The sequence below is a fragment of the Oncorhynchus kisutch genome, linkage group LG23 (assembly GCF_002021735.2).
Source record: "Oncorhynchus kisutch isolate 150728-3 linkage group LG23, Okis_V2, whole genome shotgun sequence".
In the NCBI taxonomy this organism is placed as follows: domain Eukaryota; kingdom Metazoa; phylum Chordata; class Actinopteri; order Salmoniformes; family Salmonidae; genus Oncorhynchus; species Oncorhynchus kisutch.
The window spans coordinates 27895693-27908088 of NC_034196.2; the positions used below are offsets into that span (position 1 = coordinate 27895693).

At 41.4% G+C, this 12396-nt stretch overlaps 1 protein-coding gene across 1 annotated transcript in view; it reads left to right on the top strand.

Moving 5' to 3' along the window:
- Positions 1–12189, top strand: part of LOC109868836 (GDNF family receptor alpha-2) — a 77939-nt gene extending 65750 nt beyond the window's left edge. Inside the window, exons 6-10 of the mRNA XM_031803303.1 lie at positions 2997–3106; positions 4495–4635; positions 4801–4985; positions 7331–7378; positions 8200–12189. Of these exons, the coding sequence (XP_031659163.1) occupies positions 2997–3106; positions 4495–4635; positions 4801–4985; positions 7331–7378; positions 8200–8334 (619 nt within the window). The 3' untranslated portion in view covers positions 8335–12189. The remainder of the gene's footprint in view (positions 1–2996; positions 3107–4494; positions 4636–4800; positions 4986–7330; positions 7379–8199) is intronic.
- The last annotated feature ends 207 nt before the right edge of the window (positions 12190–12396 follow it).

Below are 12396 nucleotides of genomic sequence, written 5' to 3' on the forward strand. Positions count from 1 at the left end.
TCTGTCTTAAGCATCCTATATAATGCCACTGATTCAGTTTTTGACAGTAAAAAAAGGAATTCAAAACAAAAAAAGGGAAGCGTGATGGAAGGTGCAACCCTGTAATGGTAACTGATTGGAGGCTACTAAGACTCATAACTAACTGCTGTGCCATGGCCATTTGATGGATATTGTGGAAAAACATTTACTTTATATTAACATCGCTGCTTTTCATTGCTGACCAGAAGATGTCACTAATGTGCATTGTGTTAAAAGCTCAGAGTAATGAACCATTTTTCAGCACAATTTGGTGAAAGCCCAAAAGGCTTCAGAAAGCCTCCGTTTCCCATGACTAGTGAGAATGGATGGTGTAGGAGTAGAGAGTTGACTTTTCATGGGGTTGAGTGAGACTCTTCAACAGTCATCTGTACAAAACGAGAGAAGGACTCAGATTAACATGGAACCGTAAAAGATAATAACATGACATGTTTTTAAAATGTGCAAAGATAGTATTGTAGTTTAAGGGTTCCTTAGATGGTAGATGGATGACTCACTTTGTAGACAAACACTGGATGAATACCGATTACAGTTTTGCTGATTTAATGATGAACCAGAGAGGAAGAGGTCCAACATAGAGGAAAATCTGTCTCCTCCAGCAGGTGGTGTTTTTTTGTAGTTTCGCCCACCAAGCAATGAGTTTTTGTATGGAGATCAATGAGAGAGTGCGAATGGCTTATAAGCAAAGTTTTGAATATTCAAAAAAGGTTTACAATAATTAGATATATCCACCAATCCAAAGAAAGGACAGGCGGGAGCTAGACAGCTCGCTGTGCCGTTGGTGGACAACTACTCCCATTGTTATGGCAGTGTCGTATCTGTGACTATCATTAAATGTGAAGACCAATTCTCTGTGTCTAATTATTATTAAACTAGTCATGTAAACTTTAATTAACTAGGAAGTCGAGGCACCAAAGGAAAATGTTTATACAGTCTCTATTTCCCGAATCGACTCTTCAGATATCTTATCGATTAGTCTTCTCTTAACGTGTCAATATTTCTTCATCAGTTCTCATTACTTATTATGTCGCAAACACTTGGATATTTGCATGTACCCTAGTCTCCAAAATGAACCAGCGATATACAAATTGGCTTAATTATTTATTTACTAACTAACTAGACAAATCACAGAAATACACAAACAAACAATATCGTTATTGGCTACTAACACAATGCATTGATATGTCCCTAGTGGGCTAAACCGTTATGACGGCTTGGTAGACAATGGAAAGGGGTGGGGACAGATAAAAGTGGGAAAGACTAAATTAATTCACTACACATAGTTGAAAATTATATTAATTGAAATGCTAATCCATTGCACATGAACGGCCGCTCATTCGAAAATGATTACAATGTATATATTTACGCCTGTATGTCGTTGTTGTCTTCTCTGTTGGAATCGCCAGTCCCGTCTGCTGGAGAGTCAGTTCATCAGATAGTGACTTCTGGGGAAGTTAACCAGAGACTATGTCTTTCGTAGTTGTTGCTTTTTCAGTGGCTCTGGATAGTGTCTGTTATAATGGTTACGTCAGGCGTACAGATGGTCGTTGCATAGAATAGATGCTTCGGCGGTTGTCAGTATTCTCGTACTAGACTTACGTAGTTTCCAGCGGCAGACTAGTAATTCTATGTCTAGGATTTGCTCTTATTCTGTAGTGATCGATAGTCTCAGAGTTCAAACATTTCCAGCCATGTGGCCAACACTACACGCTGTCTGGTCTCCTGGGCCTATAGAGTTGTAGTTCTTAACCATTTCAACATGTAGCGTCAGCACCATATTTTCTGGTCTAATGTAAATTTTGTCAGGAGTTGATTTTATGGAGAAAAGGGTGGTCCATGACGGCAACATAATGTCTATGCTCACATGGGCGTGGCCACTGATTTGGTTAACTTTATATGAAAACCCATATTTTCTCATTTAGAAGGTCAACATCACATTGCATCTTTTCACAAATAGTTTCATGTTTAATCACATATGTTTCACAATATTTAGATGTAAACCCATAATTAAGAAGTATACAACCAAAGACACAGTAATGAGTGTTTCTTGTCCTTCATGAGATCACCAAATTAAACAAACTCGTCATGACTGTCCCTTAAGTGTCCACATACCACTCCCACATTCTCAAAAATAGAAATATTGTTTAATTATTCAAATTTTTTATGTCCAAGGGTCTCTCTGTGTTCCACTGTTTACATTCCAATCTCGAACACTACAGAGCATAGAGTAGTATATTTTACGACTGCCATAAAACAGCCGACTTCCCGCTCTCCCCCTCTACGAGAGAGAGCACGCTGGCGAGTGGACCCACTGTAACCTGATCCTTCAGATCGTCACAGGGGAGTTATGACAGCACAGGGACATGTAATCTTGTCAGCATATCCATAATCTTTGGATGAACCGACCACAGTTACAAGGTCATGTTTAGATGGGATAGCGTTTATGTCAAAATTATATTTTTTTAGATGCATTTTAGCTAACCCTTTAACTAACTGACAAACGGTATAACATCTAGTCTAGTCAAAACCCAGTTACAGCCATGCATCAACTCAACCATTTTCTATTCTATTCCAACAATTAACTAACATACAACTAATCAGAAAAGTGCAAAGTAGTTTCTAGGTAGATCATGCATTAACATTACAATTCAGAACAACTGATTCACAATATCTTAGAACTATACAACAGTCACTTAGAAAACAATATATCCCATAAAATAACCCTACAGTATGATCATAGACCGTACTGCAAGTAAAATGGTAAAATGACCATGTATTTGGTATTTTATAAGAATCCCCATTAGCTGTTGCAAAAGCAGCAGCTACTCTTCCTGGGGTCCAACACAAAATATGAAAATAATACAGAACATCAATAGACAGCTCAAGAACAGCTCAAGGACAGAACTACATACATTATGTTATGATGAAAATGTAAAATGTGCCTGTGTGTGTGCATGTAGATCAAGACTGGCTGATTTCCATACGAACTGTCAGATGACTGGTCACTCCATCACCAGCTGTCCCCATGATAACTACCATGGCTGCCTCATGGCCTACGTAGGCCTTATTGGTGAGTACACACACACACAAACACACATGCACACACACACTCGCACACACACACACACACACACACACACACACACACACACACACACACACACACACACACACACACACACACACACACACACACACACACACACACACACACACACACACACACACACACACACACACACACACACACACACACACACACACCTAGCCGAAAATCTGTTGATGTGCCCTTGAGAAAGGCAAATAACACAAACTTGCTCGAGGTGCACCATAGTACTATGGCTGACCCTGTAAAACAACACATTTCACTGCACCTGTGTGATGATAAAAGGGTAAATCCATTTGAATTCAATCACTTTTTGACATTATCCTGTTTGATTTCAAGGGACGTTTTGGACGTGAATGCCAAAACATTCTGGAGAATGTACTCAAAGTTGACCTATTTTGCATCATCAAAGGTTTTTGTGTTGTGGACGCTATCGGTTGAGACACAGCATGCTCTTGAATACAAGATGTGTGTCATTTCAATCATAGAAATAGAATTCATAAAATGGATTCCTTCAGACCCCTGCTGGTACGCCCTTGAAATTTAAATGACTACCACAAAGATGGCCACCAGTCCACTCACCGTCGAATGTCAACTTAAATGGTCATGTCTGTTCAATTATCTGTATTTCTATGATTTCAAAAGGTTTCCTATGGAAGTTTGACAGTATAATTTAAAAACAACAGATATTCCCATTCAAGTCAACATTCTCTGATGTGTGGACCTCCAACCGTCTTTGTAGTACCTTTTGAAAGTCAAAATGTATAATTTCTTCCCATTTTATCAGCCAAAACATGACACCCACCATGTATTCAAGAGCATGTTGTGTCTCAACTGATGTCGGGCACAACATAAAAACCTTTGATGATGTAAAATAAGTTACAACATATGGGAATATGAAAAAATCTGAGTTTAGGCGTGTTCAGATAATTGACATTTAGGTTTAAAAAATGACATATATATATATATTTTTTTAAATTATTATAATTTTTTAATAATTTGACAACCCTGTTTGTAAACTTTTAAATCATATAAATCTTCAGTGATGAGACATGGATATGACATGGTACTGTGGGGTATGCAAAATAGGTCAACTTTATCTTTTGAATGTTTTGACATTCAGGTCCAGAAAGTCACATTCAGAGCACTTCTACAATGGGCTAATATGTATGGAACGTTTTATTCAAATCAAAAGGGGTGCTGTCAAAAAAGTGATTGAATTGAAATGGATTAACCCAAAACATCAGAATGTTTTTTACACACACTTTGATGGAGAGGTTTCTATCCCAGCAGAAGTGTTCTTCAAACATACTCTTGGTCCTTACTATCATCCCCCCTCCCTCTCTCTCCAGGGTCTGATGTGACTCCTAACTACATGGACAGCAGTCCCAGTAACAGCACCATCTCTCCCTGGTGCTCCTGCAGAGGGACTGGCAACCAGGAAAATGAGTGTGACGCCTTCCTCAGAGACTTCACACACAACACCTGCCTCAGTGAGTGGAGTGCCAGTGTGTGTGTGTGTGTGTGTGTGTGTGTGTGTGAGAGAGAGGTCCCTAGATAGTTTTTTAAAATAACAGTGACCTAGCTACAATACCTGCACTCCATCTTGCCTCTCTTAAAGTCACAACCTGTATCTTTTCTCCTGCCTGTTTGTGTAGAGAATGCCATCCAGGCGTTTGGCTATGGTCCAGAGGGGAGTGTACTTCCTGTTATAGAGTCTTTGGCCACGCCCTTTCCTCCCATACAGCCACCACTCAACTCTAAGCCTGCCCCCTCGCTCCATGCCAATGAAATCAAGCCTCAGGACAGCACCTGTGTCTTCTCAACCTGCGCCAACCTTAAGGTGTGTGTGTGTGTGTGTGTTTGTGTGTGTGTGTGTGTGTGTGTGTGTGTGTGTGTGTGTGTGTGTGTGTGTGTGTGTGTGTGTGTGTGTGTGTGTGTGTGTGTGTGTAGTGACGTTGGTTCAGGTGAAGTAGTGTATCTACTTTCATAGCGGATATTGGGCATAATCTATGAATTATTTAATTATTTGAAATATCTGGTCCTGCCGCTCTATATATAAGTCTAACTGGAATGGAGCCTGGAAGGGGGGAATGCACACACAGAAATAATACACAAAGGTAACAGTGTGAAATAGAATGGAATTATTCATGCTATTTGTATATGTATACATACAGTGGGGCAAAAAAGTATTTAGTCAGCCACCAATTGTGCAAGTTCTCCCACTTAAAAAGATGAGAGAGGCCTGTAATTTTCATCATAGGTACACTTCATCTATGACAGACAAAATGAGAAAAAAAAATCTGGAAAATAACAAAAGTTTATTTCAATACTTTGTTATATTCCCTTTGTTGGCAATGACAGAGATCAAACGTTTTCTGTAAGTCTTCACAAGGTTTTCACACACTGTTGCTGGTATTTTGGCCCATTCCTCCATGCAGATCTCCTCTAGAGCAATGATGTTTTGGGGCTGTTGCTGGGCAACACTGACGTTCAACTCCCTCCAAAGAATTTCTATGGGGTTGAGATCTGGAGACTGGCTAGGCCCCTCCAGGTCCGTGGAATGCTTCTTACGAAGCCACTCCTTCATTGCCCGGGCGGTGTGTTTGGGATCATTGTCATGCTGAAAGACCCAGCCACGTTTCATCTTCAATGCCCTTGCTGATGGAAGGAAGTTTTCACTCAAAATCTCACGATACATGGCCCCATTCATTCTTTCCTTTACACGGATCAGTCGTCCTGGTCCCTTTGCAGAAAAACACCCCCAAAGCATGATGTTTCCACCCCTATGCTACACAGTAGGTATGGTGTTCTTTGGATGCAACTCAGCATTCTTTGTCCTCCAAACACGACGAGTTGAGTTTTTACCAAAAAGTTATATTTTGGTTACATCTGACCATATGACATTCTCCCAATCTTCTTCTGGATCATCCAAATGCTCTCGAGCAAACTTCAGACGGGCCTGGACATGTACTGTCTTAAGCAGGGGGGCAAGTCTGGCACTGCAGGATTTGAGTCCCTGGCGGCGTAGTATGTTACTGATGGTAGGCGTTTGTTACTTTGGTCCCAGCTCTCTGCAGGTCATTCACTAGGTCCCCCTGTGTGGTTCTAGGATTTTGCTCACCGTTCTTGAGATCAGTTTGACCCCACAGGGTGAGATCTTGCGTGGAGCCACAGATCGAGGGAGATTATCAGTGGTCTTGTATGTCTTCCATTTCCTAATAATTGCTCCCACAGTTGATTTCTTCAAAACAAGCTGCTTACCTATTGCAGATTCAGTCTTCCCAGCCTGGTGCAGGTCTACAATTTTGTTTCTGGTGTCCTTTGACAGCTCTTTGGTCTTGGCCATAGTGGAGTTTGGAGTGTGACTGTTTGAGGTTGTGGACAGGTGTCTTTTATACTGATAACAAGTTCAAACAGGTGCCATTAATACAGGTAACGAGTGGAGGACAGAGGAGCCTCTTAAAGAAGAAGTTACAGGTCTGTGAGAGCCAGAAATCTTGCTTGTTTGTAGGTGACCAAATACTTATTTTCCACCATAATTTCTGGATTTTTTTCTTCTCATTTTGTCTGTCATAGTTGAAGTGTACCTATGATGAAAATTACAGGCCTCTCTCATCTTTTTAAGTGGGAGAACTTGCACAATTGGTGGCTGACTAAATACTTTTTTGCCCCACTGTACATGGGTGTGTACATGTGTGCGTCCGTGCATGATTTTGCGTGTGCGTGTGTATACTGTAGTGTATGTTTAAACAGTCAGATCCCTGCAGCTGGGAGTCTAATCCCAGGACTGCTGCCTCCTGCACAGAACTCCTGACATTCAGACTGATCACGTAGAGGGCAGGAGGAGGGTGTGGGGGTGTGTGTGTTTAATAACGTTACCTAGTTATTTCTCTCTCAGTTTTCTGCTCTCTATTATTCTCTTCATTTCCTGGCCATGAAAACAGCTCTTCTTGTTCTGAGAAGAGATAAGATCTGATTGGCTCTTCCAGCCAAGTGACGGGCGTAGATATGCTAATGAGACCCAGAGAGGGGCTGATGGGAGAGGGAGATAACTGGAGATACTGGCGTGCGCACAAGAGAGTGAGAGAGAGAAAGTATAGGATACATTACATGAGTCTGGTGAGTGTGTTGTTGTTGCTCATGCTGTGTGTAATTCAATACTGATGGTGTATGTTTTTTTTACAGGATGGAGAACAAAAGTGCATTCCCTCCAATGACTTTGAGTGTGAAGAGGTGAGTGTGAGTGTCTTTGCATTAGTGTCTGTGAATTTGTGTGTGAGAGAGTGAGTGTGTGTGTGTGCGTGTGTTTGCTTGTGTGCGTTTTTGTGTGTGTGTGCTTGCATGTCTCTCTGAATAGCAGGTTGTATGAAAGCAACAAATTTGACATCAGTGTCTGTTGTAGGTGTTTTTGAGACACTATGTTGCTCCTCCTGCTGTGACTCCTCTTTCATTCATTCCTTAATGGTTACGTTAAGGGTTAAGGTTTGGGATAGGGTTAAAACAAAAACATTTAAGTCTACCACTAGGATTGAACACATAACCCTAGGAGCCAGAGCTTGTGGCTTATACCCATCCACCATCCCTGTTCACAATGCTTTAGCAAAACCCAAGCATACTTGATGGTATTAGCGCTCAACGTTGCCCCTAGTGGCATTTTATTTAAAAGGCATCTCCCAACATCCTCTGGAAATGGATGGATGTTCCATTTCAAAGTGAATCTTGAGCAACCTGGCTAAAATCACTCCTCCTGCTTTGTAACATTCCTACACATTCTGTCCATTTGTCATATATAGTTTACTATTCTCTGCATCTCCATCTACTCTGGTCATCAACTACCTTCATCACTCTGTTCATCCATCCATCTATTCACTCATAACTCAATCCTGTCTTTCCCCTTTTTCTCTTTTCTCTCATCTTCTCTCTCTCTCCTCAAAACACATTTACATTTTATGTTTTATTCTTTCTCCCCCTCTTTCACTTTATTTCTCTCTCTCTCTCTCTCTCTCTCTCTCTCTCTCTCTCTCTCTCTCTCTCTCTCTCTCTCTCTCTCTCAGGCGTTATTGGCACAGGGTTCTAAGGGAGAAGAGGGTAGAGCCCAGCACTCTGCAGCAGCCCCTGGAACCCTGATTGTGAGAGAGTGTGTGAGTGTGTGCATGTCCATGTTGGGGCTTCTGCTCCAGGCTCTGTAGTACACATGTACACTCCTGACTGCTGACCTCGAAACCCTGTCCTCGGGGTCAGACAGGAAGCCCAAACGCCACCCGCAGGAAGTTATGTGACATCATATCCTCCACTACCATGTCAAAACAACAACATCGACAGAAAAACTGAGCGAAGATGAAAGCAGAGTCGAAGAAAGGAGGAAAGGTATTGGAGAGGAGAAGTGATGAGATGAGATGAGGAGGAGACGAGAGAGAGGACAGAGAAGAGACTGGCACTCATTCTACAGAGAGACAAAGAGAGGGAGAGAGAGAAGGAGACAGACACTGGATGGATGATTCTACACATGCCCTGTCCTATCCTCCCACCCTGAACACTGTGGACTCTCAGGTCTGCATTACCACCCTTTGTCTTGGTGTTTCTGAGTGTATAGACACTTTGGCTGAGATGGTAGTTCTGATGTCTAACTGATAGGGTGCAGAATGAGTTGGCGAAGTGTGCTGCCAAAAGACGCACTTCCTAAAAATCTGATGGGACACTGCACCTCCAGAAATTCATCCTCATATGCATTTTAAAATAAACTGTAAACAGGGTGTGAATTACGGTATAGACGGGGGGGGGGGGGGGGGGGGCTCAGCTCACCTGAATGAGACGTTAGCTCCCTTAAATGCAACTAAAGTCAAACTTTGGGGGGTCGCTAAATAATGCTAATTGAACTATTCTCCTATTTGTTTAAAATGCAGTGGTAAATATGTTTTACAGTGGTAAATATGAGAATAAAAGCTTACAAATGAAACAAACACCCCTATCTCTCTGTCATGGTTTAAACCATTTCTTTCTATGTAGAGGCGCTGTCCACTTAGTACTGCTGAATTTTGCCCTCAGCTGAGCTTCTTTACACATAGATTTTCCTTTGTACTTTGTTCCTTTTATTCCAATGCATTAGATTTATTTGTTGATTTATCATTGTTTGTTTTTGTCGGTCAGCTGTTTAGAGAGCTCAATGCTTTGTTTTTCAGGTGCGTGTGGGTACTGGTGTTCTCCGTGCCACCCGTGGCCAGAAGTACCAGACCGTTTATTTAGCTTTATTATTTTCTATCAATATTTGTTTTCTTTCCTAGATCAGCTGATGATGGTCAACAGTATCACTAACCAACTAGCCTATAGCTGGACACCAATGTGCATCCAGTCCATCCATCAAGTATACATTAATGAAAGTAGGCCTTTAAGGTAACTTGTTTGGTTAGAAGCATCTGATTATGGCATAGGTCTACATCATTTTGGATTTATGTGCCCATGGCAACTGTTTTCACATCATAAAATGTCATGTTGGCATAGTTACACTTACAGTACATCTACAGAAATCTCCAAGATCCAGGATTCGTACAAGGTTTAAGTTCAATGTTCTAATTCAGTTGTTAAATACTTATTTATAACAAATAATGTAATTCATGTAAGGGACTAAAGGTAGTGTTTTATGTCACACGATCTGTGAAGACTCCAAGCATTAACTCATGAGTTATGGACAGCTCATGAACTAGGATGTAAAACATGTTTTGATTCAACTCATGTATTATATTGAATGTAGGCTACCTTTTCTGCGTGTGTGTTCATGTGTGTAAAATTGCCTCGGCTGAGAGGGTAGGCTACCGGCAGTGGTGTAGGCCTAGCGGTGGGTAAATGCAAGCAAACACCGTTTACCCACCTTTTTCTGAAAAATGCATTGAAAGTAGTCTATAGGGAGCGTTTTCACAGCGACCGGCAATAGACTACTGGTAGGCCTATTAGAAGTTCATGATAAAACACATTGTGGCCTAGTAAGTTGACACTGTGTGTTAGGGTAACCATCCTGTTTTCCTAGGACAGATACAGACGCATTTCAGGTGTCCCGACTTTTCAGGCTACAAAAAAATGTCAATTTGTCAGCGAGACGCATCAATTAATGCAGGCCTAATCAATGGCAACCTCTGAATGTCATTAGACACACTGTTTGGTGTTTTGTAACAAATGTCTATTTCCATTCATCAAATGACGTGAGTATACATGCAGCTTGAATTCTGGAATTATTTTGGAGTATACCAACATGCACAGGTAGCCTACTTTTTGAAGTGATTTGTTTGGCAATCAGATGAAAATATCATGACTGGTTGTGTTCATGCCACATTAAAAGGTCATTCATTTCTACCATTTAAATGTCATCTTCATTATTAGGCCCATACATTTTTTTCAATATAGACCCCCCCTGAATGTCATGGGGTAATTCGCACTCTGACTTTACACCTCAAGTGTCAAGAATTGGACAGGGAAACAATCGAGGAGAGGACTATTCTGCTAGGGCCTCTGACTCTACTTTCATTAGATGGACACTACTGGAATTGGACTAGACTGCACAGACTCTAATGTGATTGGAGCAAAAAGTCCAGATAGGAGGGACTGTTCCTCTGTCTCTGACCTCAGTAACCTTCACATCTCAGACACACACACACACACACACACACACACACACACACACACACACACACACACACACACACACACACACACACACACACACACACACACACACACACACACACACACACACACACACACACACACACAAAAACAACTCCTAAAGACACCTTGCAGACTTTCTCCCTCAACCTCTTTAGTCCTCACTGCCTGGCAGATGGTTAATACACACACGTGCGCACACACACACACATATTCCACCCTCACGTACAAACACACACACACACATATTCCACCCTCACGTACAAACACACACACACACATATTCCACCCTCACGTACAAACACACACACACATATTCCACCCTCACGTACAAACACACACACACATATTCCACCCTCACGTGCAAACACAAACACACACACACATATTCCACCCTCACGTGCAAACACAAACACACACACACATATTCCACCCTCACGTGCAAACACAAACACACACACACATATTCCACCCTCACGTGCAAACACAAACACACACACACATATTCCACCCTCACGTGCAAACACAAACACACACACACATATTCCACCCTCACGTGGAAACACAAACACACACACACATATTCCACCCTCACGTGCAAACACAAACACACACACACACATATTCCACCCTCACGTGCAAACACAAACACACACACACATATTCCACCCTCACGTGCAAACACAAACACACACACACATATTCCACCCTCACGTGCAAACACAAACACACACACACATATTCCACCCTCACGTGCAAACACAAACACACACAAACATACAGAAACACGTCAAGGACACTTTGCAGACTTCTGCAGACACTATTGTAAGTTGAAGTGGTTTTCTATCTCAGTTGTGTTGTTTAAACTGGAAAAAGAAAATAGAGTCATGTAAAAATATGATTAAAAAAGTAAGTCTCACTACACAGCTGTGTGCAGCAGTTTGAGTGTATAAATCTGTATTATATATTTGTGTGTGTGTGTGTGTGTGTATTATAATTGTGTGCATTATACCTCTGAAACTCTGTGGAGTATTTTTATATGTTGGAGTGTGAGGCTAGTGGAGATCCAGAACACGGACAGAGGCGTGACACACACTTGTTCTCCAGGGAATGTGTGTAAATCATCTGTTGCCATGGATACTGGTGGTGCCAACACTCATCTCTGTCAGGTCTTACTGTACTTGTCATCTTTTCTTTTCCTGCTGTGAGAGAGAGAAAAATAGAGAGAGTGAGAAGAAGAGGGGGAAAGAGAAAATGAGAGAAAAGCAAGAGGAGAAAGGAGAGGAGGGGAGGATTATAAGGTGCAGGTTTCTATGTACGCTTTTACTGAGCTACAGCAGCGTAAATGAAATATGTGTCTAAAGACCTGAATAAAAACATCTGTAACAATACCTGAGTTTTCTGTGTGATTGACTAATACAAACATCATGAGATCTGTATTGATGTGTGTCTATGTTTTTGCTACTTTGTTTCAGCAAGTGGTTTCATCTAGTACAAAGACATCAGCTACTACTATGAAGTACACTACATGACCAAAGTATGTGGACAATGTCATTGTATGCTGTAGAGTTAATAGCTCCAGACCATTATTCCTCCTC